General features: G+C 43.3%; 1 protein-coding gene across 2 annotated transcripts in view; it reads right to left on the reverse strand.

Moving 5' to 3' along the window:
• Positions 1–10519, reverse strand: part of KIFAP3 (kinesin associated protein 3) — a 70219-nt gene extending 59700 nt beyond the window's left edge. The window contains exons 1-7 of one of the 2 annotated variants that reach the window (XM_086462480.1): positions 10488–10519; positions 5317–5448; positions 4526–4680; positions 3264–3319; positions 2618–2759; positions 977–1076; positions 99–223 (exon numbers count right to left, since the gene is read on the reverse strand). In XM_086462480.1, the coding sequence (XP_086318606.1) occupies positions 99–223; positions 977–1076; positions 2618–2759; positions 3264–3319; positions 4526–4680; positions 5317–5448; positions 10488–10519 (742 nt within the window). Of the gene's footprint in view, positions 1–83; positions 224–976; positions 1077–2617; positions 2760–3263; positions 3320–4525; positions 4681–5316; positions 5449–10487 lie in introns of both variants that reach the window. The other variant, XM_086462479.1, reaches the window with a different exon arrangement.
• Between the last annotated feature and the right edge of the window lie 16397 nt (positions 10520–26916).

Genomic DNA, 26916 nt, shown 5'->3' on the forward strand with positions numbered 1-26916 from the left:
CACAGAAGTTGCTCTATGCTCATCTTGTATAACTCAACAACAGCTATCAACACAAGTCAGAAGCCATCAAGCTGCCCCTCAGCATATCAAAAGGATATCAGCTTTCTTCTTTTTAGCAAGTTCTTCCTGCCAAAGCTCATGTCTCTTCAGTTCATGGTCTATGATATTCATACACAGAGCTCCAATTTTGTAGTGTGTGATTATTCCATGAAATTGAGAAAAACTAAATTTAAGAAAAAACACCTGTGAGGGAAAAAAATAAATGCAAACAACCCCAAATCTGTCTTGACATCTAGAGTAGCAATGTCCCATCACTGTACCACGTGATGTATTAAAAAAGGTATTTACCCTTACCCTGTGGCCCATTATAACACTCCTCTATTAGAAAATTATTTCAAAACAAAAACAATTCCTGAAAACGTAAATATTTTTTCCAAACTTGGAGAAGGACAAGCAACAGTGTGTTGTTCCAAGTCAAAATAAAAACACTTTCCAATTCTCGTGCGTAAAGGAAAATGTTTTCCAAGCAGCCCCACTTTTCATATTACAAGTGCTTCAGAAGACCCTCTACTCAACAGAAATATAACTGAGGTCTAAAATCAAGTTGCAATGCAAATTCCACTGGAATTATTTCTAGGCAGGGTATGCTGAAACATTGGCACATCTAAATAAGAGCAAACACTCACTCTAGTTTTGAATACTGTTTCTTCCCTGTAGGAATGCTGATGGAAATAAAAGGCAGCAGCTCAGCCTATAAGCTATGGGTCAGAATCTTCCCAGCTCTACCACACACTGCTTCACCGTGGGGGTTCTTTTTGTGCCTCGATTTTGTCTTTGTAACGAGTATGTCTCTGTCTCAGCAAATTTTTTTTCCTGTTTCAGTAAGGTTTTGTAGTGCGGTGCAGAAAACAAATGAAGAGCCACTAAGGAGAGAGAAGTTCCTTATGTCCCTACTACACAGGGACTCTGCACTTACCTTGAAAAGCAGAAGAAAATATAAATTATATTGGTAGCAAGTTCCACACTTTGTTTCCAGTCTTCCCTCAGCACTCGAGCCAGTGCGCCCAGGGCAGTTTCTAAAGTGAAACAAGATTTAGATGAGCATCAGCATTTTGACTCCCTCCTCCTGTCTTGTGAGAGAAACCCAGACTTTGAATGCACCTTATTCTACATCTATGAGTTTTCTAATGGTACCTCACTTTAAGATGTAACACTCTGCACAAGTTCTGTTTGGAGATGGTACTGAAAATAGAGAATACCCTGGGTGGTCACCCAGTCACAAACCCTAAGAGGCGACATGCAAGGAAACTGCAACCAAACACTAAGGTCATCTTAAAACTACCACTAACCTTAAGATCTTGTGCCCTCTACCAGCTGTATATTCCATATTACACTCTGGCCCCTACCTAGAACATCACCATGTTCAATTCCAAATCACCTTTAAATTCTGCCTTGACAACTATCATTTTTCATCCACTTTACTTCCCCTGCCCCCGCAGCTACTTTGCATTATTTAATAATTCAGTTTATATTTCTTCTTGTCATACTTCAGCTCACTTTTCCTCTCTGAATCACTTATCTTTTCCATTCACTCTCCCCTATCTAGTCCCTCTTCACGTACACCATGTTTCATATCAGAATGAGAAAAGCAGCAACTGGCAATTAAAGCAGTAGAATATTTCCAACAACTCACGGGGACAAGCCATTATTTTGATGGCTTACCATTCCCCTCCCTTTCCAATTCTTACAATATCTTGCTTGCTGACATTGCAGGATGGGTAGAGTACATACTGAAGTCATCATTTACTCAAGGAATGTGGTGGTATAAGGGGTCAGTAAGAGAGAAAGGGGGCAAGGAAAAAAAATTATTAACAAGACATGAACCTGCCATCATTTTGGAGGTCTGGTGTGGACTGCCCTCATCTTTTGTTTGTCTGACACCTTTACAGAGTACAAAGTCCTTTCCCCCCGGCACAGCACAGAGGGGGCAATGAGAAATGAGACTGTATGTACATGTATGCACCCATATTTATAAACACGCACTATTCCACACTGATGTAGCTCTCAAAACGCAGATGGCACAGCACATGTATGCAGACACAAAATGACAGCAATGTGAATGTCATATCATGCATTCTGATAAGATTTTAAAATGGATCCATAAGCGTATGGTGTGCTAGTGAAACTGGTGATGTATCCACATTCAATTTATTAATTCCCCTGGAAACTGGGCACCCGTACTTATGTCAGCCTGCAAATCCCATTTTCAATGCAAGTTTCCTGATCTTCAAGATACAGCTCTACGTTCTCTTGTCTCCAGCAGGAATGCCAACTGAAGTTAATTTAGCACCAAAATAACTAGGATGAGGAAAAAACAGCTGAAGCCTACCGAGTCCAGCAAGATTTCTGGCCCTAAGAACAGTCTAAGAAGCATCCATTTATAGAGAGATCCAACTGGGCTTTGACAGCCAGCTTATTGTGTACTTATTATGTACTGAGAAGTAAAGTCTGTCAAACAAGGGAAAATCCCAAATTAAAGGTGAACTATTCCCTTGAGAAGAAAGCACCACAAATAAACAGCACATTAAGATAAGTTACCATTGGGTTTTAAAATTACCATTGATAAGCAGTTCTTCCAAATTGTCAGGATTCCTAGCCAGCTGCAGGATGAGGGCAGAGCCACGCACCTTGTCAGGAATGTCCTCATACAGTAACTCAATGTACTCATCCATGTCATTGATATTGGCAACTTCATCAATCTGAAAGCAGTCACAAGCAAGAGTTTCACAGACAGAGAGATGTCAATTCAACACAATCATTCCCAACGCTACTCAATCACAAGACAAAAGAGCACACAGCTTTCAGTTAAGATCTTAGGACAAAATAAAATACAAGGAAAAAAAAAATCAACGCATCCAGAATCACTGCCAACGAACACCAGGAAATCTAAGAAGATGTAATTACAAAAAACAAAGGATGATCAGACATGACTCCCAGTGTCCTGTCCGATGTTCCAGACCTCACTTGCTGTCCTGCTGTGTGCTATAGTTGGAGGGGGAAGTATGCAAGTCAAATATTTTACCCTTTATGGAGATGATTTTTTATTCCATTGTGCAAGATTTCCAAACCAAGTTCTTTGTTTAAAAAAAACAAGAAGCAAAAAAACCCCCAGAATTCAGTATTTCCTCTCCCCTCCTCCCTTTATAACTGCTTGCTTAAGAAGTAAATGGGTTTTGCATTTCTCTTCTAACACCAATATTTACCTCCATTCCTTCAAATGGGGGTGGATCTTTTGGCTTATTGGATTTCTCTTTCTTTTCTATAAAGAAAAAGACATGGTTGCAGTTAAGTTATGCACATTCACAGACAAAAAACACACCCAGTGTTCTCATAGTAAGCATTCTGGTTAAATCAAGATCAAAGTCCTTTTGTGTCCAGCTGACCTGTCAGACTAACACAGCTAAGATATGTCAGGTTTCTGAAGCTGAACCGCCCACAGGGAGCAAAATAAACCTTCAGATGCCTTTTGACTCCTCAGACTAAATGACCACTTACAGCTCAGTCAGCTGGGGAGACAGAGGGTAATAAATCTTAGTGCAAGCCTAAAGTGACAAAACTCGCTTCCACAGTGAGATACCTTAGCAGCTTTGAGTCTGCTTGTACACTGTGGCAAAGCCGCCCTGTGATACACCAAGATACATATATACAGAATAAAAGAGGGTAAAACACGCAAAGCAGTTACAATCAAAGCACATAAATAACATTAATCTTTGTTTTAAACTCATCCCATTAAGGTAAGAATCCAACTTGAAAACAAAGCTTACCATTTCATGACTGCAAGAAAAATTGTTAACCACAAGGTAATGCAGGATCAGATGTTAAATATGAAATTGTCTCCTGAGCAGAAAGTTTAAGATGAACTTAAGACATAAACAGGACTACCAAAATGCCTTGGCATCAGAGCAGAGAATTACTGTTCTCAGTAACTTGTTCACTAGGAGCATAAGACAAGACCAATTATCCCAAGCTGCCTGCCACACTGTACCAAATCTTGTCAGGCTTTGAAACTCCTCAATCCAGCTTTGTAAACAACACAAATTCAGCCTAGGAACACCATCTACCCTTGCAATAGGTGACGACAGAGATCTTTCTAGGAAGATCCTCATACAGTCTTTTAATGTCACTGCAAGTGCAGACGCACGTGAAGAGGCTGCATCAAATAGCAGAATCTGTACCTCTCAAGTCCTGTTAAAGCAAAAGGCAGCCAGTAAGAAGCATCAATACTAAGTTTAACTAACCAAAAAAACCCAAACTTTGGTTGTTAAAAAGATAATTCCCCCCAGTCTCACTCCAAGTTTTTGATTTTTTCCAAGTGCAATATAACCATACATCTTCCCCACTCTCATTATCTCCAAAGAACTTGTACCTCAAGCAAGTTCAGACCCCAGTTAGAAAGACCTCGCACAGCAGTTGTTCAATGCTGAAGCACCCCAGTCCCAAGCTACTCTGTTCCTGTATTATTTACCTTTTCCTGCTGAGGCATCTCTGCGATTCTGCAGGTAGTACAACAGCTGTTCTACTTCTGCAAGTTTGGAGGGGTGAATGAGCTTGCATTCTTCAACCACCTTTCGAGCCAGGGAAGCGATGTCTGTATTTGCATTAAGACTCTTTAGCCGAATGCTGCAACACAGTTAGGTCTCTTTTCAGTTTTTAAATTTTTGTATCTTCGGTCCTTTGATATACGTTTAGACAGTCATAAATTTATTGAAGTAGAAATGATCCTGATACCCCCAATGCCTCTGCCATGGCTTACAGAGGCAGCATCAAAGCAGTGGCTCTCTACAACTCCAAACGGCAAGTGACTGACAAACAGATTTGACAGAGTGTAACTGTCCATCAGCCAACAGGCAGCAACGCTAAATGCAGCTGTATGAACAGATCCCTGTCTTAGACACAGCAGCCAGTAATTTTACTTGCAATACCCCCAAAAAAAGTTCACAGGACCACATATGAGTACCGAATACACAAAAAAATCCAAAATGAGAAACAGGTATAGGTGACGACTACACAGGAAGGTTCTTTTGCAGTGCCTGCAGGTGCAGCGTCAGGGGTCTCCCACAGCTCTGGCAGACCTGCAGCCAGGTGCACAAGCAACAAAAAGAAACCTCTGTGGGCATTAACAATAGGATGGATCAAAAAGGAAGCACTAAGTTTCCTAAAGATCAGAACATCTTATTTCTTATGGGCTGTGGATGCTTTATCAAATTTATGACTTCGAAAAACAGAAAAAGTAATCAGAACTTGCTATGGCCTTACATTTTCTGACATTCCTTGCGCTCCCCCAGCATGGGGTCTCCCAACTCTCCCAGAATTGTTGCTTCCACTTCATAGTGGACAATGAGGGCTTTCTCAGATGGATGCACATCTATGTTGCCTCCTTTTACCTTCCTGCCATGAAGAAAAAAAACAAACAAAACACGTAATTACTGACTAAATTAAAATCTCAGAAAACATACCAGAACATAGATCAGTAAACAACAACCTGTCTCTGGTTCTGTTCAGACCCTAAACCCAAGCACTGCCCTCCTTTCACGCCATATTTCGTTTCACACAGCTGTACCAAAGCTTAGTGCTGGTGGCATATTCTTGATTATTACCTCTACACCCAAGCCATTGGTCAAGCCTTAGCCACAGAAGTCAAGTAAGGAAGAAACAGGATAAATCTTTGATTTCTCTCAGCTCTCTTAACGAACTACAATCAGGAAATAAATGCATTTCACAGAAAAGGTGAATTTCCCAGTTGATTCCCTAGTAAGTTAGCACGGCTCCATCCTCCTGACCCTCCTTTACATATTTATAAACATTGATGAGGTCACCCCTCAGTCTCCTCTTCCCCAAGCTAAAGAGACCCAGCTCCCTCAGCCTTTCATCGTAAAGGAGATGTTCCACCCCCTTAATCATCTTTGGGGCTCTGTGCTGGGCTCTTTCAAGCAGTTCCCTGTCCCTCTTGAACTGAGGGGCCCAGAACCAGACACAATATGCCAGATGCAGTCTCAGTGGTGTCCAGTGATAGGACACGGGGCAACGGATGCAAGCTGGAGCATAGGAGGTTGCACATTAACATGAGGAAAAACGTTTTCACTGTGAGGGTGATAGAGCCCTGGAACAGGCTGCCCAGACAGGCTATGGAGTCTCCTTCTCTGGAGACATTCAAAACCCACCTGGATGCATTCCTGTGTGACCTGCTCTGGGTGGTTCTGCTCTGTCAGGAGGGTTGCACTAGATGATCTTTTGAGGTCCCTTCCAACCCCTAACGTTCTGCGACTCTGTGACTGAGAAATCTTCTGCTAATGGCATCTATCTAGTGTGGTCATTTACAAATGGAAATTTTTTCCTCAAAGACTCTCTTGGCTAAATCTTAACAGTTAAAAACCTACCAAGAACAAATTAAAAATAATTTGAATTTCATATTATTTATTCTCTCCTGAAGCACAAAGCTCTTTGTGACTGTTCTTCACCTGTTGCCAGGCTCAGAGGATTACCAGGTCAACAACTGCCATCAACAGGTATGAATCAAGTACGTCTACCTGCTTTACTACAGCTGCAGATATTTTTGGAAAAAAGGCCACAAAGATACACCTCATTTCTGTCTCCAAGTGACAACAAAACCACATCCAGAGAATACAGTTACACATCTCTGTCTTTGGTGGTAAAGCTGACACTTGCCCCTTTTCCCCTTGGTAATGCCAATAGAGTATGTACAGTCATGCCATAAACCAGGCTGCTAAAACACTGTAGATTAAAAACAGCTCCCTAATGTGGGTTTGGGTTTTGGTGTGTGGGTGGGTTGGTTTGTTTTGGGGTTTTGTTTGGGTGTTGGGGTTTTTTTTAAATCATGTCAATAAACAGATTTACAGGTGACTTCACCAGTAGTTGTTTCAGCATACATGAGATGGCAGCTACCTATGGCTTTGGGTCAATTAGACCAGAAAAACTACTTCGGCCTCACAGAGCTGGAAATTTTAGCAAAGCCGGATGCAGCCTTCAGTGTAATCACGCTGTTCAGAAAAGGCTTGAAATGTGTGCCTCCATCTACCCAGCTACTATGGTTGGCTCCTTTCCCTTCTGCAGAATACAACTGCAACATATTTTTTTCTTGACTTACAGCTGCCCAAAAAACCTCACAAACCACAGAAAGGTCTGCTGTGGGAAATGAGGAGTTTGGTTCAACTACCAGCCTTACAAGGACATAAAGCTACCGGGCAAACAAGCATAGCTCACTGCTAAAAAGCAACATCTTCCTTGACAAGACTATAGCAGAACTCTGTTCATCACTGAAGACTTTTTGAAAAGACTTGTGTTTTTTTCCTTTAACAGTACTTTGAAGCAGATGCTTCATTACAGTCTGTTCTCTATTCTCACAAGGTCCAGCCTTACAGGGCAAAAAGCTTATGGCAAATCTATTTCAAAAGAAACCAGCTCTCACTTCTCATCCCCAAATACAACACCCCCATATTTAGACCTACCAGGAGATCTCAAACACTCCTTCTGAGAGTCACACCTCTGTTAAGTGGCAGCTTGGTAAAATTTAAAGATACAAAGAAAAAGATGGGTAGAGAGAAGTGGGTCTGAAGGAGTTTGGTATAGTTTTTCAAGAACTAAGCTGGACTAACAACTCATCATTGCCAGAAGGATTAGATCTTCACATGTTTTCCCTGCTGCTGGCAGTCACCTTGGTTCAGCATGAGGGCTCACCAAAACCTTTCACAGCCACTTCCAGCAATCCAACAGAAAATTCTTCATGTTTTGAGCAGAGGGAGTTTTTCAATGTGTTATGGAATTAAAGTGCTCTACAGAAAGGGAGTAACACTTCCTATCTATGAGCATGGATAAAGAGGAAGGAGTAAAACCTCCTCCTTTTGGCAGTAGTAAACCACTGATGAGCTTAGTGACCAGCAAATCCTCAGCCTAAGGCTGCTTGAACAGTTTTAGCATTTCCCATATTTAATTTTTTCCTTAAGAGGGACAGATGAGTAAGCTGAAGAACTTATAGCTGCAGAAATTTTCTGCCCTCTCACACTGACAACCATTCTCACTACTTGAGCTGTGTCCTAGCTAACAGTCACAAATCAATTCACATTCAAGCTCCCTCTCTGAAAAATCTTACCTTATGAACTGCTTGAGACCTACACTAAAATGCACTACCCAGCCACTAAAGTTGTTTTCCATTTGTAAACCACCACAGATTGCCAACATCACAAAACCCCCCTTTATTTAGAGAAAAAATGCCCCCCAAATCAACAAACATCTACTTCACTGATGTTTTATCCATCCTGAGTTCATAAGCATCTAGACACTTCATAAAACATTTAAAAATACAGACATTCTTATAACTGGTATAAGCAGCAATGCACTGGGGAGCTCTCCCACACATCAGCCTGTCCTTTCACTTCACTGCCTGCTTTGTCAACAAGAATCCTGTTTAAAAGAGGAAAGCCCTTTCTACAGACAAAAGCTGTGCTAGCTGAGCACACATAAGCTGGTGTGTGAATACCCTTTATTAACTAATTCCTTCAGGGGGAAAAAGCAAAACTAAACTATCCTAATTACAAGTGGCACAAATTGTGCACGTGGATAAGGCTGAAACCCCAATAACAAATCCTAGCAAGTCAGACTTGGTGGGAGGAGGACTGCTCATGGAGGATGACAAAGGGGAAAAAGGGAACAGAGGAGTACCAGACACAAACCTAGTCATGTTAAACAGCACAGCGGATATTTTTTGGTTTGTGCTCCCTAAAATGAGAAAACTACGCTTGTTGCAGGGATGACTACAAAATAAAGAAGATTGCTCCAAAATCATGTAAGGTGGCACAAACAGAACATAAAAGGCTAAAAACAAGCACTGCTCTAATGTTAACAGCTCTTTATTTAATTACAGGTGGCCACTTGATTTTTACCTGTTATCACTTTTATATGACAGAACTAATGTCCAAAGATTATCAAGAGATATTTTTTCCCAACTGTTTCTAATTATGAGTTTTAATAAGTGGCATATGAGGAGAAGAAAAAAATAAAAGGCAAATCCCAGACAGTCTGAACAGCAAGTTCTGCAAATGCTAGTAACTGGAAAGGAAGTTAAAAATTAAAAAGACAGACCAGGAACTCCACAGGATTCATGTGACGGATAAAATCACCTACATGGTAGGAGAAAGTGACACTGCTCATACATTATCTTAACAGAGGCCTAGATGGCCTGACATCTTTTGGGATCGCCAGCACTTTTTTTCTGAAACAACTGATGGAGATCAAATAGTTGCCTATTCAGACCCTATCTCTAGGCTGAATGGTCTCAGTGCCAAATAAACAGATCAAGGCACCATTCATTCATCACATCTTTAACATCAAACCCTGATCACCCACTTTACACACCATGGTTATCCCTCAGGTCCGTCTCAACCCCCAAACCATTCCACTGATTCCACCTCACTACCTGCCCCCTCCCCAATCTGCCATGCCATGCTCTATCATCTCTTCCAAATCCATTCACCTCTCCCAGCTGTGCCCTGAACCTGCCCTTATTGACTAATGTCCCTTCCCTGGTCTCCAGCCTGCCTTTTCCCCAAGAAAACCACCCACCCCGTTCCAACCTCTAATACCCACACAACTATCCCCACTCATCTCCTAATAGCACCTTACTACCACCTCAGTGCCTCATCCCAAATGTACACCATAAAGTGTCACCACAGCCATCCCCAAAACAGTGCATCCCTCCAAACACCTTCCCCCAGCCAGTTACCACCAGCATGTCACCCAACTCATCTCTCAGCCTACCCTAAACCCACTTTGCAATGCTCACTCAACCCTAACCCAGCCTCCCAGTCCCCGTCCAAGTTTCCTGCCCACCAGACTAGGCAACCACCCCACAGCCTGCCCCAAACAGATCTATCTTCCATTCCCAAACCACCCAGCCCAAAGCTTCTGACCCATCTTCCCTCCTGCACCACAACTTCCAGCCATTTTCCAAACCAGTCACTCCTCAATCCCAACCCCTCCACCCACCTCATGACCTCCGCTCTCAGAACACTCCCCGTTCTCATCTTCCCACCCGTAACTGCCCATCCATCCGGACCCACGCCAGCCCCCACCACCACCTGCAACACCTCAGCCCCACACCCCATCACCTCCTCACAACCCTTGCTTGCCCCCCTCAACCCCACAACGTCCCACTCAGCCACAGGTAAAACGCCTCAGTTCCCCTGGACTTCCCCAACCCATAACCTCTCACCCCCCCACCGCAACAGCCTCCAACACCTGTCTCCCACCCCACAACGTCGCACACCCCACAGCGCCCCACCCGGCGTCACGCCGCCCCTCAGGACAACCTGCCGCGCCTCAGTCCCGCAGCCCCGCGCCCAGCCCCCACCACAACCGCCCCGGCCTCACAACAGTCGCCTTCCCCCCACACCCCGGACAGCCTCCCCGGTTACCTCTTGAGGTACCGGGCGTCCTCGCCCTGCATGGCGGCGGGGAGGGGGGGTGGGTGAGGCCTGGGCAGGGCGCGGCCCCGCAGCGGTGCTGTTACCAGGGTGAGCGCCAGCCCCGCCCCGCCCCGCCGGCTCCGAGCGCGCACGCGCTGCCGCCGCCGCCACGGCCTGCGGCGGCCAGCGCGCATGCGCACTGAGCACCACCCACTCCTACCCGCGGACCCGCCTGCGCCGTGTGCCGGCCGCGCGCGGCGCGGCGGGGCGGGGCGGGCGCGGCGCCCCCTGCAGGCGTGGGGGAGGCGCTGTCCCGCCGGGCCCGGCCAGAGGCGTGAGGCGGCCTCCCTGCCCGGTCCCCGCCGTACTCCGAGGCCGCGACACGAACCCTGCTGGCACCCGCGGAGCTGCCGTGCCGTGCCCCTCTGCCCCCTCTGGGTGCAATGACTGGGCAACAGCCGCTGCCCGCCGTGCTAGATAAGCTCCCCGGGCCTAGGGCCCTCGGAGACCGGCGGTATAGCTGACCCCCCGCGATGGGCGGGACTGCCCCGGAGGCCTTAGCACCCCAGTAGGGCTGTTACCAAGCCCCCTGCTGCCTCAGGGCTTGCCCGCTCCTTTGCAGGAGGGCCAGTAGGAGGCTGGTCCTTCGGCAAAGTTAATGGTGCTGAGGGAAGCGGGGGTCCAGGTAGGGCATGGGCACAGGGCCTTGAGCCCCGAGGCAGTCAAGAAACAGTCCTGCCCTTACAGAGAGGTCCCCCTGTTTCATACGTGGTACTTCAGGAAGCTGCAAGTAGCAGGAATAAAGGGACTATGTTCCTCGTTGCAGTATTTAGGGCAGGATTGAAGAGGGGCTGTTGTCATGTCCTGCCCCATTATGGCCATCGGAGCTGTCACTGTTCCTCAGCACCACCTCTTAGCTGAGCCCAGCCATGAGGCAGCCTTGGTCAGCAAGGGGTTTTGAAATACAGTCTTCCTCTTGGGTCAGCAGCATTGTTGCTTACCTGCTGATGCTCAGGAGACATGGAGGTGATACTTGCTGTAGGTTCAGCCTCAGCCAGGTGGCCGTAAATCCAAAATTGTCTTGGCATACGTTACATCATACAGCCAGCACCTGAATCCTCTCACTTTATCTTGTTTTCCAGCCACTCTTAAAGAACAACCAATGACATCATAGCCAAGAGGTATCAGAAACCATCTTAATGGGCTGTAGCTGAACTAGAGTTTGTATCAGAGCAGCATCCAGTTCCGAATGGAGATTCCTTCATGCTATTTGTTCTAATATCCGTGATAGAGGGAAACCAGGCCCATACCCAGCTGCCTAAGGGTCCTGCTGTTCATCTGAAAGTAAACAGCTAACACATGGAACTACAGGCAGCAGTGTCTTGTTGGCTTTTTGAACTCTCCCTGTACTTACTCAAAACAGGATTTTCATTTCTGCTTGTTTTTGTAAAATTCAACAAAACTATTGTGTGGGATTTACAGAGATTATTTGTTTCAAGAGTTATTTGAAGAGTGTGGATTGTTGTTTGGGTTTCAGAATAAAAGGGCAATACCACTCTGGAGCAACTAACAGCAGGGGCATGTAAGATGCAGGGCAGATCCATGCATTTGCTGTTTTCTGGAGTGCTCTTTGCTGCACTACAGCCCCATTGCATACAACTGAAATGGCTGTCTACCCAGCGTCATAGGGGTGATACAGAAATAAACAGTAGTCAGGAACATAAGCTCCTGGTTTTATTGTGGCAAAATATTAAGAATAACTACTTAATGTCTACAGATCCTATTGAACACTAACAATGTTTATATTTTCATAATCTGTAACAGAGTGGCAAAAAGTATTTTGCAGTACCCATACTGTGCCCTGCCTTTGTTTTAACAAAAAATGGAAAAAGAAAGTACCCTGTGAAATATGAAGTGCTACCTCAGAGCAATGAATTTACAAAACATTGCTAGAACATAACACTTTTGTTACTATCCTTATTCTATTTTTATCACAGTAATATTTTCTATTAATGACTGTTATAAAGAAAAATGTATGTATGACTACCTGATCAGAGCAACAGTTCTTCAGTGATTTCAGCAGCTCTTCAGATAAGTGTGAGTCAAACGCTAAACTCTGAAGTTGTATAAATAAATAGTCTGATATTTCCTGAGTACTAACTACCTGACAATCTCCATCTATTTCACTGGGAATATAATTTTTTAATCTGGTCACATATGACTACAAATGGGAAATAGTTGTAAACGCCTATGAAATAGAAGGTCAAAGATTACAAGATGAGAATGAAACAAAAGAATGTAAGACCTGAAAAATATGAGAAAAGGAACATTTATTGCAGTTAAACACGCCACCATGTTTGGGCTAGAATTGGCTGTTTGTCATGGCCTGAAAGGACAGGAGGGCGTGTCTCAGCCTGACAGAGTCCAACTGAAAATACCTCAACTTTGTAATGACTGAGCCAAAGCAGCACCAAGATCAGACAATTTTGTCTGTCCGTGACAACCAGTTGATGTGGCGTTCAGAAAACCATGTGGCACAAACACTAAAAACCTTGCATTGCATGGTCAATTCTTTTTAAGTTAAATTGTAAAACAAATGCCACCCTAGGTCTGGTTCTACGGCCTTTCCCTGAGTTGTTGATGTTGCTTTGCACAGTTTCTTATATCCCTTTCGTTATAGTGTGATGAGGTTTATGGCATTACCACAGGACCCTGAAGATTCCTCTCACCTGCATTTTAGAAGCGTACACAAGGAGAAGGGAAGAGTGGTATTTAAGGCAGAAGGGTGATCGCGTTGCGAAGAGAAGCTGGAATGTGCAGTATTTCTGGGTTTCTCATTTTGTTTTGTTTTGGGTGGGTTTAGGTTTTGGGTTTTTTCCTTAGAGCAGTTGTAAGAAATACTGTTCTAGAGTCAGGTAGAAGAAAGCATTTTTTAAGTGATGTAATACAAAGGGTGAAAAAGAGCATGGGAGTTGCAGAGAAAAGCAGAATAGGAAGAGAACGGTGGAGGAAGTTGAATGAAGAGAAGTTAAGTGAAAGAGGAGTGAAGCAGGTGAGTAAACAGAACAAGAGGAAGGACAGAACTGGAGTGTTCTCAATATATGGTAGATTACGCATAGAAGAAGACATGGACAACAGTATTTTTGTAGATGAAGAAACAAGATTTTTGTTCCTTGTTTGCATTAAAAAAGTTAAAACCCATTTTAATGTCATTGCAGAAGCACACTTTTATGCAAAAAAATGAGGTTCTTTCTCTTTTTTTTACCTCAAGATGTGGCCAGATGTTCCTAACCAGATAGAATATACTCTGTGACATCAGAGCAACACCTGCCATACTGTCCCATGGTAACTTAGTTTTATTTCTTCTTTATATTTGTTCTCTTAGTATAAAACAAATTCATTATGTCTGAAAAGTACTGATGCTAAGCCTGATTTTGAAGCCAAAAAAAGATGTTTCCGTTGTCTTCATTGAGCTTTATATGGGTGTTTGGTATATAACCATGAGACTGTACATTGAAAATGCCTTCAGGTCTGTTTTTTCAAAGTTTTATTGAATCCTACACAGATTTTTTTTACATCCATGTGAAAAAAAAATCAAACAAAAGAATCAACATTGCTTTGCTATAGCAAATGGAATTGTTAAAACGTAATAGACTAATTTCTGTCTTGTGGAATTAAGAAACCAAAGCATCCCTGAGATTTGTAATCTCTCCATTGAAGATTGCATCTTGCTCTCAGGTGAAAAGAATGTGGGTGGATTTCAAGGGAAAAATAGTGCATGTGGGATATTTTGTAGACCTTGTAAAAATGAACTATGTGTAAAACTCCTTAAGGCCTTTTATTAGCTAAAGTACAGCAATCTGAAAGGATAACTTTCAGAGAAACATTTTAAGTGATTAGACTATGCTGCTCAGTGGGGGACGGTGATGATGTTGTTCTGAGGTGCTGTCACATAGTAAGTGATTGAGGAATGGATGTAATAAACCCTGGGCTTAAAAGTTTATATTGAAAGAAAGAAGTGAGATGAGGCAAAGCAAAATCTGATATGCAAAGGGAAAGTCTGGCTTAACTCTTCTGGATGAAATTAATCTTGGGATACAGATCAAGGTGATTCTTTAATGCCTTTTTGATCAGCAGTGACAGGGACATCTGCTCAAGACAAGGGTGTTTTCAAAATGACACATGATCATACTGGTAAATACTGGGTGCTCTTGTTACCCTTGAACATGAGACTTCACAAAAATGAAAACAGGAGTCTCTATGGAGGGCTCGATTTGTATTTTATAATACATCTGATTCAACACTGACCTAAGTAAATGCATCAATTTGCGGTTTGTTTAAACCACTGAAGAAAAATAGCTGTAGGTTTTCATTGTTTCAGATGTAGAAAGAAAAATTTGAAGATGTGAAAAGAAGCAGACCTCTTCATAGAGAAGCAGAGCTTTATTTTAACTAGACATTGTAGAGCAAAGGGTATACTATTTTCTCCTTTGGCTTATCCAAGTCAGAATTGCTGACTTCCATGAAAGTGATCTCATTTGATGGCCTTGTATGCTCGTTCACTTGGCTGAGTGAGTGTATCCAGCTGGTGGTAAACTGACCTCTGCCATCTTGTGCCTCAGTGCTTCTCAGCAGCTGGAGTGTTATAATCTCTGCATGTGCAAACCTGCACAAGCCTGCAAGGCAAGAATACAGTACCCAAGCTCAGCTGCAGCTGGTGATGTGGCAAAGCAACCACCTACATAGGCTTTCAGTGCCTGACTTGAGACTTGAGGGTTGCTGCTTATGGAAAAAATGCCAGTTTACTCTTGTACTAAGCAAGGCTGATCTAAAGTGTTGGAAGATACAAAATCTACTGCAGTGGTGCTACGTTACCTCTTTTGTTCTTCAGAGACAAACCCTTTAACAGACAATTCTGCTGTGAGGAACACCGAACAGCATGTTGTGTATTTTCATAGAATCATTGAACCATTTAGGTTGGAAAAGTCCTTTAAGATCATTGAGTCCAACCGTTAACCTAGCACTGCCAAGTCCCCCGCTAAATCATGTCCCTGAGTGCCACATCTACACGTCAGTGTGTTCTGTGTTTTCAGTATGTGTGCTGCACTAAAATTTATGTATTTAATTTCTGCTTATTTTCTGACAACCAACCTGAAATGCAGTATCACTATCCAAAGAGCCAATGATGTGCTTTCAATTTGGGTCAATTTTAATTGGACTAAGGAAAACATAGAAAGATTAAATATAAAGGGGTCCATAAAAGAGTGAGCAATGGCTTCTCTCTGCTAATACCATCTTGAGGGCCCCAGTGACAATGATGGAGATTTCTTGTGCAAAATCCTGGTTCTGCTGAAGTCAATGAGAGTTTTACCATTGACCCTTATGGGGACAGAATTTCACCTCTTAATGTTTATTAGATGCAGCAGGCAGAAAGCAGACTCATAGCTATAAAGGCTATGACATTTTATGGTTCTGACTCTGCAACCACTCAAGCACATGCTTAATTTTGCCACAGTAATAAAGTTAAGCGTCAGCTTAAGTGTTTTCAAGAAGGGGTCTCCTTTACACTTGAACAAGTCTATATTTGATCATAAATCAGGAATTCCCCCTCTTCCTCATCCCTCCCCTGCAAAAGAAAAGGATTCTGCGTGTGATCATCAAATTCATTCTACTTTGCTCAAAAATAATTGCCTTTTTTTTTCAGGTTTTGTCAAAAAAGGCAAAGGGAGAGTAAGGATCATTAAGTTTTTGAACTATCCTGGACAACACTAGCCTTGTTTTTGATGTCAGGGCAAATCCTGCTCCTTTTGCAGATAGCAGCATTTGTATATTTGTTTCCACTTAATTTTAACCAAAGCACATGAGAAGCATAGCAGAGTGGAAGCACAAGGAGAAGCCTTTAAGCTAGATGAATTCAGATCTGAAATCAAGCATAAAATTTTAGTCGGGCAGCACTTAACCAGTGGAATAACTTACTTTAGGTTTTATGACTGGATGCTTCCCCATTATTACTAGTCTTAGATGCCTTTGTGAAACAAATGCTTCAGCTTAGACAGACTCATAGGTTCATAGCAAACTGTGCTGAAGCAAGTCTCTTTCAGTCTATCCCCCTGCCCTAAGCCAAATAATTTGTACCCATATTATTCCTGTCACTCATATCTTCAGTGATGTGCGTTATAGTCTTCCTGGAGAATCTATTCTGAATTGCTGTTATTGCAAGAAAACTGTTCCTTTTTTGTGTCAAAGCTACTCAGTCAGCCCACATTTTTCTTGAAGAGCCATGCCCAAACTTGGGTACAGTAGTTCAGATGAAGTCTTCTCAGTGCCAGATAGGTAAGAAGGATGAACTTCATATTGCTTATGGGGATGAAGTAATCTTTCTGCTTGATAGTGGTAAGGCTGGTCTTGATGCAGGGATGGTGGATGGTTGTCTTTGGTGTGTGTTATACTAGATGGTCATGGAAGTTCCTCCTGGTTTTAAGTCAAAGAAAGAAAATGTGGATGATGAGTGTACAGCAAATTCTTTCACGGGTTCTGTTCTTAGGGTAATTTGTTTTATTTACATCATGGTTGATAACAGTAGAGGAAACAGTCCACTGTCTAGGGGGGATGATGAGTCAGTTTTAGACTCATTAGGAACCCAAGCAGATGCTGCACTTCTGTTTGATTTAGTGGACTTGCCCCTTCACCCTACTTGGTCTTCCCAGGACTATCTGTGGCAACATGGCTGGAGTGGAAGCTGGAAGAATGTACACAACAGAGACAGTTGTAAAAGAAAATGTAACTTCTGTGACAGTCGGCTAGGAGCCGATGACAAGCAGGATGCAGCAAGTGAAGGCTCATCATGGGGGCTGTGGCTGCATTTCCCTCACGGTTAGGAGAACCTTAACACTGCATTTGCTTGCTGCCTAGACCCCACCTCATACTCCACCTAGGCCATCAGTTCTGGGTGGAAGGATATCACAGAGGAAGCAAGAAAAGCTTCCTGAGGAGCTTTTCAAAATGCCTCTGACAAGCATGGATGTGACTTGCAGGCAGCCCGAGCTGTGGAGCAGTGTGTGTTCCAGGTGCTGTCCTAGCTGGCTCAGCACAGAAACAGCCAGAGGGTTTGCTGTCTGTGAAACACAGTGAAGGAATGGCAGGAGAGTGTATGGGGTGCCTAGAAGAGACTGTGTCAGAAGAAGAAGATGATGGTGTTCAAAACAAGGTGTATGGGGGGCAACAGGAGACCTGAGAGGTGGAAGGAAACATGGGGTGAAGAATATTTCTTCACCCTGCCAGCCGTACTTTCCAGGAGTCTGGAAAGCACTGGGGGAGAGAAGGATTGGGGGCTGGTCTGGGTAAGAAAATATGAGAACCCAGGAGTTCAGCTCTGGTAATTACTGTTTCTCATGAGCTTCTGGGTTACAATAATGGAAGTTTTACAATGCTGTTGAGCTGTGTGTTGAAAAAACAATCCTTCAGCTTTCAACTAATTTAGTTACCATCTGTAAGCGGTTTAGGTAATTCTCCTCATTTCACTTTCCCCATTTAATTTTGCTATGTATACTTTTTCTTCATTATACCTCCTACATATGCATCTGTACAGGCACCAAGTAGCACATAGGTATGTAACTCAGGATTGTCCATAGAACTGGAAAACACAATTGTCACTGGTGTGCTTTGTGGGCAGAATGGAATAATGCTAGGTTACTCTAACCCATCCATAGACTGTAGGCATTTTGCTGTGGGGACCTGCGGTCTGTTCCTCACACCAGTGTATTTTAGACAGACACAGAAAGTTCAAAATGCATAAATAAAAAGTGCTTTATCCTACAAAATTCCAACATTGGTGTTTGTATAGATGGCTTGACTTTTTATTTTGCGCCTTCTGTGTGAAACTCAATTCGCTGTTGGATTTCAGATTTCAAAGTTAACATATTAAAGTTGTCCTTAGTTCACCCAGCTCCAGCTAAGTATTGCATCTCATATGATTCGTAAGATTTCCCTGGAACCCAGGGGCATATCAGTTGTCGTGGCAAGGCAAAGCCAGGTGAGTTAATTAACAGCATTCCAACATATCCTGGGCTTTATTGGCTAGTAGTGAGGAATCACAGAAGGAGGAAAACACTGTAATTGTGCCAGATCCATCCTGCATTTCCTATAGTCTCGTTCTTGATTTTTTTTCATATATATTATATTGTCTCGATGCCAGTGCTCGTGGTCTCTGAAATTAAAAGCATTCCTCATAAAGGGGATTATGAGATTAAAAATATTGCTTATAAAGAACACATTGATCCTCACTGGGAGGATGATAGACGTAAAACCATCAAATTACTGGTGTCACCCAATAAAACTAATTTAGTAGATAACAGTGCATTTTTCAAGAAATAGTGGGGATGTGTTAGATTTACAAACTGCAAGAACTTTCCTTCCCAGTATGCTCATTCTTCATTTATCATTTTATAATAAGAAACCCCCTTAAACTTAAAGTTAGTCTTATACAAATGTCACTTGCTAGCTTTCTTGCTAATCCAGAGGAAATATTATCCTAGTGGTCCCTGTGGTCCAATGTCTAGGTGTTGGATACATGATAAACTTACTTGAAGCTTTCTTAGTGAGATATAGTCCTCTGGAGACAGCTGTGGATTTAATTTTTCAAGCTTTAGTACAACCTAACCCCTTAAAAATAAGATTTAGGTTTCCCTTGTCAGGTCACTTAAGAGTTTCTTCTTTTATTTTACTTTTTTTTTTTCCTCTTCTGCTACTTGCCCAGACTTCTAATCCTCAGCCTCTGGAGGAAACATTTAACCATCTCAAAATTTTCATGTCTTGATTATTTTTTGGTTCCAAAGGACAACACACATACATTTGGCTTTTGAATGGTTCTAGTCCGAGAGTTCAGATAGCAAGTGTTCATGCAAAGCAAATAGTTTCCAGTCTTCATCATTTACGTTTCTACTTTCAGTTCTGAACAGAGGTGTTTTCTGCAAATTTTGAGTCATTCCTCTGTGTAAGAGCAGTATTTCACAAGAAGAGGTGTGTTTATAGTCTCTGCAATCCATGTTCCTGTGTGTTTATGCTGTCCAGGAGTTGGGCTTAATCTAGTTTTCTTGCCCCTTGATACTTATCACTTAGTTTTCCAGAAACTGAGTTTAGCGTTCCAAGGCATGCACAGGACTTAACTGCATAGTTCCTGGTACTGTGAAACTCACACAACTCCGAGACAAGTTAAAGATGAAGGCTATGCAAGCCAGCAACATAACAGATACGCTATATCTGAAATGCACGGAGTAGTATACATATGATACTTTTACCGATCCACTAAAAATTCTGCTTACAGGTCCTGACCCCTCATTTTCCTGGTGTGCACACACGCACACACACGGCTTCTGCCAGTCCATTCCTTCTCAGGAGCTAAAGGTGGAAGAGGCCTTTCAAGGTCACTTGTCAGATTTGTTCCCTACAGTCAAATTTTCTTTTTTCCTTTCAGCTTGTTTTCCTTTGGCTTCCTCAGGAAATTAGTTTTATCTTGCCTTACCTATTCATGCATTCATAAGGTCTCTTCTTCCTAGTAACTTCGTGACATGTTGGCCAAGTGCAATCACCATTGAAAGATGTGCACAGAGTTTGGAAGTTAATTAAGTTTCTAGAGGTTTGTGTGCTCTGGCTGCCAGGTGGATGAGAAAGACCCATGATAGGGACTGCACTGAGGGAGAGTTAAGCAGAGTTCAGCTCTTTGGCAGCAGCGAGGGGTCAGTCACTCTGTGCACACTAGCCAGCCAGGCAGACAGCACAGATGAATGGGCTGGCCATGCTGTCCTGGAGCAGCTCCAGACTGGCTGCAGCACAGGCAGGTTCTTGTCCAGAGTGGATCTTTCACGATAGATGGCAAGTAAGAGGAGGTATGGGGCTTATTTCAGGTAGAAGCAGTAGGACACAAATCTAAAAGAAGCTGAGTGTCATGTCGCTCTGTGGCTCACAGAACAACACATTTTCCAGTCTAATTTTAACTGCCCTAACAGGCAGGCAAGGGATGTTCTCCACCACTGCTGTAAAATGTGCTGCTGTAAATCAGGGAAATGCCAGTCTGATGTTTGCCATCCTAACCAACAGCAGGGAGGGGTCCATGGAGCCCCAGATCTGAAAGCCCAGATCTTTGCATCTCAGCCTCTCTAATAAGCGAGTCATATTGCGGAAGGTTAAATGATCTCTCCAACACATGGTCTGCCCACATCATTTCTTTCTGCACACCCATTGCTATCCATTGCACTCTCTACTTCCTCAGGTTGGAGCTTCTGTTTTGTTATGATGGTCACACTCCAGAGAAAGGCTGTCTCCTCCTGGCATCACCACTGTCATGTTGCATCATGGGTGTGTGGCCTGGTATGCCCAGGATGGGGCCTTTGTGCCTGGGCCGTCTAAGTGTTCAGGAAAATACCTGATCTAGCTCTGTGCAAGCAGCATGTAAGTGCTAAGAACCAGCCAAAGCACATTTCCTAGCTGATGGGGTTAGACTGTTTCTCTAGGCATTGCTGCCGTTTGCTGTCAGACACAAGATAACTGGCCAAGATGCTTTTTGGTCTGAGCAGATGGGTCAGTCATATGCCTTAGGTAGGAAGGATCCAGCTGAGAGGAAGTGGAAAGGCATGTTTTTCTGGCAGTCTTGTGTGCAGAAGGAGCTTTGATGGTGTGGGTTGCCATCTTTCTTTTGCTTTGGAATTGTTAATAAAGCCTTGAGAGACTTTTTACCAAAGCATTTCTGGCAGTTGTGTGCCAGAGCTGAAAGACATTAAGACTTAACTTATCTCCCGCTTGCCCAGTTCTCCCACAGGCTTTTCTGTATTGCTTTTTGTGCTGTTTCCTGAGTGTGCAACATCCTCTTTATCCTGGCTCACCAAACCACTATCCCCTCCAGTCACTCCTTAAAACTCTTCTTATGTGCAGACCACAATGGCTGAGACAGCCAGTCTCCAGACCCCCTTCCTCCTTGGTTAAAGAGCTCTGCCTGCATTCTTAAGCACCAAGCCATGGGGGGATATGAGCTGCACGCACACACATGCACAAGGCTGCAGCTAACTCGATCCTGCGTTTTCCAAAACCCACAAACCCTGCCACTCAGCCAGAAGGAGGTTTTTGTTAGCATTCACCTGGAAAAGGAGCTTTATCATGCACTTGAGCCAACAGAGGGCAATGTATGCAAAATTCAATATTGAGAAGAAATGCTTTTAAAAGATAACTCTAAGGAGCCCAGCCCTTACTGTATCTGGAGTCACATATCACAGTGAAAGGCAGCATTCCACGCTGGACCTAAAACCTTCTCAGGCTCCATCAATTAAACCACCACATATGGGGTGGAAGAGACTCAGCAAGGAACTCTCACTAGGGTTCAATGAAAACCAGATGTTGTGGGCACAGCTGTCATGCTTCTTATCAAGAACAACAGAGCAGCCCCTGCTGCAGTTTCATCAGGAACCCTGCCCTTCCTTCCCTTCAGCCCCTGCACTGCTGAGAGTCCCTAACCAGAACCAAATAAAATCCTCACGGCTAAAGCATGCAGGAGTCCTCCCCAAATATCACTATTTACGTTAGCATACTGTTTATGGATCTCCAAATCAGGGTCCCGCTGTGACTGTCGAAGTACTTGAGACACGATGAGACAGGCTCCCACTCCTACCTAAGAGTGGCTTCACTCACTCCCTTAAAAATGTAATTTAGTGTTGGCTCCAGAGCTAGAAGTATTAGAGGGAAAGAACTGTGTACTCCCTCCATAGGGATAAAGCTCTGGCCAATTTCATTTACATGAATTATAATGTATTTACCCATAGGGCGCACATGCTGTGTTTTGTTGCTTTAGATGGAATTCCAGATTGCTAAATTCCAATTGTATAAATGATAACAGATTGCTGCTGTGACTGCACCCATGAAAGCGCACGGGAATTGTGCAGGATATGCCCTGAAGGGCGTGAGTCATCCTGACCTACAGGCAGTGAACTCTGCTTTGGAAATGTGGTTCAAAGCAAGAGTTTCTCATGAGAGATCAGAAGTCCTGTCCCAAGGTTGGATCTTTGCCCAGGGACCTGTTTTGACTCTGCATTTCTGTGGGTCCTTTTGCCACAGGGTGATTTTGCAAGACTGACTAGTCCGCTGGTGACAACAACATCATTATTGTTTGCACTTATAAATGATACACTGAAACCAAATTTACCTAAATTTAATTGCAAATAAACAAATAAAGAAGTGGAAGAAGGGAAATAGCCCCGCAAACAAACCAAAACATTTTGTTTGGCCTGACAGAAACTTTTTTTCGGATGAGAAAAGAGAAATATTTCGGTTTCTCATCAACCCAAAACACTATTTTTTCTCAATTCTGCACCCAACTCAAACCCAAATTATTTTCACAGTAATACTTCTGAAGACTGCTGAGTCTAATTGGACCCATGAGCAGAGTTTAGGTGGGTGAGGATTGTGACTAAGAGTACTGGACTTCAACAAGTCAGACAATTAGTGCATCCATTGTCCCGTTACTGTTTCCCAGCTTGACACCCAGACACTGGCGTACACTGTGGCTCTGAATAAGCCACCGAAGCTGCAGTCAGAACAATACAGGCAGTTGCTTCTCTGGCTGCAGCAGTCAGTTGTAAAGGTTACCACCTGCCATCCAACCTGCAGCTGTTCCTCACTGCCCTCAACTGTACGTGTGCTCTCTGCTTGTACCTCTCCTATCAACATGATTCTGTGGTTTTCAGGAACTTTTAAAAACTTGTTGTCAAAGATAAAACAAAAATTACTTGTTTTAACCACATCTATTCCTGACAGCATATGCCAGGTGGGAGCGTGAGCAAGAAGAATTAATGTAGAGGCCTTTTTAAGATAAAGAGACATCTTACAGCAATCCTGATGGTTTGTCCGTGTGGAAATCAGATTGCATACCAGGTGTTTTGTAAGCAGAACTCAGTAATTTAAAGGCAAAATTGATCCTTTGTGGGCTGCATGATATGTGGAGCTAGTGCACATGTTTTTCTCTTCTGTGCAGCTGATGTGTTTCAGAAGTGGCGTGTACAGCTCAGATCAGCAGAGACAGGTAGTTACCTACTAATAAAAGAGTCCAAGTTTTCTTTAAATACCCTGATGCTCCAACAAACAGATCTGCCTTGGATCTTGCAGTGACTCATCATAAGCCATCTGATACCTTATTGTAAACCTGATACCCTCAAGCAGAGATCAGCTACAGGTATTTTAACAAGAAGCCACTCTAGCTGATCCTTCATTTTAATCTGTGATAAACCTGATGTCCTCGAGCTGCCTGATCTCACAGGGAGGAAGAAGACACATGGAGGAACTATTTACCCATATAAATACAAACACATTCTTACTTTAAACCAGAAGCTGTTTGAGGCAATGACTGTCATGCATTATGGCTGTGTCTACTGTTATTTTAGTGGAAGGCTTCAGTTTATCCAGAGGTCCAGATTCCACAGTGTCCCTGCTACCAATAAAAAAGCTGGCTAGCTGGCTTCAACTTCAGAAAGAGTCAAATGGCTGTTTGGGAAAGGAAACTAAAGTTAAGAAGTGGGTTTACTCACATTTCAGCAGCAATCTTTCAAGTAGTATGGGTGCCAACGTGCCCATACTCAAGCCCCACACTTGTTAATGGAGATGTAGGGTATATAACAGTGCTTGAATTGTTTGCAGCTTCTAGGTAGACCGATACTACTCCTGTTCAGAATATGGGGTTAGAAGGCAGCATGAAGCAGTTGTGAGTTGTTCTTAGCAGAAGACATTAAGATGCTGCTGTTGACAAATAGGCAGAGAATATAGCAACCACTCTTTGAAATCAAGCGCTATTTCTGTGGCCTTTTTCAGGAACTTTTGGAAACAAATCTATGTTTCTGCCTAACAATAGGATGTACTTTGAAAGTGCTTTAAAAGGCTTGATGCTGTTGTGATTTGCCTACTTAGCTACACTAGTAACTGAGGACTGAGTATGTGTTCACAGTAACTTTTAGATTATAGAGCTATTTGGAACAGGGACTTAGTCATGATCACATGAAAACAGAGTAAATAGAATTAGTGTTTATGCAGCCTTCTGTAGATCTTTGCTCTTTGTGTGGGGCAGGACTACTGTGAATCTAATCCACCAGTAATTTATCAAAAAGTTATAAACAACCTTCAGCCTGAAAAACTTATCCTGTGAACTGTTTTTTCTGATACATTTGTGTTGGATGGTTGAGCTGGTACCTTGGAAAGAGATGTGCAGATGTACCCGTGCCCATCCTTCCTTATGATTTTTAAGGTGTTTCAGAAGAGCAAAACTCACTTTGCTGAGTGACACCAGGATGAGACCTGTCTCTCTACCCCATCTACCGTTTTGATGCAAGCTTTGAAGTAGTTCTGGGAGTTGTTTGAAACAGATGGGTTTAGATGTTTGGTGATGGGGTAGTAAAAGCCGTAGACAGAGACATACACAACATGATTGCACATATCTTTTTTTCCTAAAGGAAGTGGGCTTGGAGTATGTTATGAGAAGATCACTAGCAAGGCATTAAAATGATAGGGAGTGACTCTGACATATGCCCTGTTAGCCATGTGTATGTATTGACTGTCATAATTGGCCAGATTCTCAGAGGGTGTAAATCAAGAGAGCTTGCCTGGAGTCACAGTTGTTGGGGTACTTGGTAGGCACCAGGGAACCCAAATATGTGGCTCCAAAGAGAGAGTTAAGCCCCACTTGTGCACAGAGGGCCAGAGAAACAGTGCCCTTTTCTGACTTTGCACTTCACATATATAAAAACAAATATAAAAGCCCAGGCACCTGTGGACCTCATGAGTGTCAAAGCTATGGGGAGCCCTGGGGCTGCGGTCCCAGCACCCTCCACAGTGCTGTCAGCATTTGACTCCACTAGGACACATCAGGGCTTAGGTTTCATGCTTGGAGTCACTGCTGTCTCTAAGCAGAGGGGTCACTTAGCTACACAATGGGCATTGCCAAAACTACAGCCATGACCAATGGGAAGCGTGGTGTCAAATGTGAAACAGGTGGGCTCTGAGTTCCTAGGGGTGTCTTTTGTAGGTGACAAAGTGAGCTTGTGCAACATCTTCCCAAAGCATTAACATGCTTTCTTGATGCATCCATTCCTGGCACACTAACTAGCTAGTGTCTGAAAATTGATAAGCAAAGAGAAAGGGCCAGATTTGTGAGAAAACCAAGACATACAGCAGGATTGTGTCTGAGCCCAGTTATTTCAAAATTAGTTGGAGAGAGCCTGGTGTTTCTCTGATGGATACAAAACCAGGAAGAAATTTGAGACTGAGTTATTTCAAGGGATGGCTGAAATTTCTAAGCCTGCATGAAGAACATCACCCTCTGTTAAAGGGAGGACTTAGACTTTGGTGCAGTGGCACTAGAGCTGATCTAACCCCTGCCATGATCCCACTGTTTCCACCCATCCTCAGCTGCACATTTCTGCTTCCCTTCTTGTACTTCTCTGGCAATTGTAAGCTCTGCATTGAGCTGGTTCACAGTGCTGACCAGACAGAAAAAGCCAGCTGATGTAGCAAGATGAAATGGCTCAGCAGAGACTCCAACAATGGGAATGCATGAGCAGGGAGGGGTGGAAGCATAGAAACATATCTTCCAGTACTTAGATTACCTTTGGCTGTCGTGGAACCCCCTCCAGCACACCTGTCTGACAGGACACAGTGGGGACATCTGCATTGTTGTTAAGGCCACTGTGTATTGTGGCTGTATGGCTACCTCCTCCACACTGCCACCCCAAGTAGATGTTCCAGCACCTGGATATGACAAATTCCCTTGTGTCAGATGTGGGCTGGATTGGGGAACTGGTCCACCTTGAAAGAAAAATAAGTATATTTTTCTGAATAAGATTTATTTACTGATCTGTTCACCAACATCTTTGCACGTTCGTGTAGATTGGAACAGCTAGGGGTGCAGTGTGCCAATGCAGTTAGGTGAGAATGAGTAGTACAGGATGGTAGCTGGGGAAACAAGAAAGGCAGTAATACCTATGGATGGCTTTGCCTCTAAATACTTTTGATAAGTAATATAAAAGCATGTCCATGTTCTGTCTTCTGGCCTTCCTCTTGGGTGCCCCGGACTGAAAAACAAATAGCGAGGGAGAGACAGAGAAACAAAATCACCCTGTGAGATATAAAAGAGTGAGATGGGAGATCCTGGATAATATCTGAGTTCCTTTGAAGTGACGGCTGAATAGATTAGAAAAAGTGTAATTTAATTAAAGCCACTCATTTTTGGAGTAGATATACTTTTACCCTGGCTAAGCAATTTCCTGGTTGAGTTTTTTATCACTTTCCAGCACCTGCTCATTTCAGAGGGCAACACTCCAGAGATTACTCTGAGCCAGTGCCAACAGCCAGCACTTCTCACTCCTCTCTCGCCTGCCTCCGCCCACTGCACTGCTCTAGACACACACTCTGA

Source organism: Leptosomus discolor, chromosome 3 (assembly GCF_034619465.1).
Source record: "Leptosomus discolor isolate bLepDis1 chromosome 3, bLepDis1.hap2, whole genome shotgun sequence".
In the NCBI taxonomy this organism is placed as follows: Eukaryota; Metazoa; Chordata; class Aves; order Leptosomiformes; family Leptosomidae; genus Leptosomus; species Leptosomus discolor.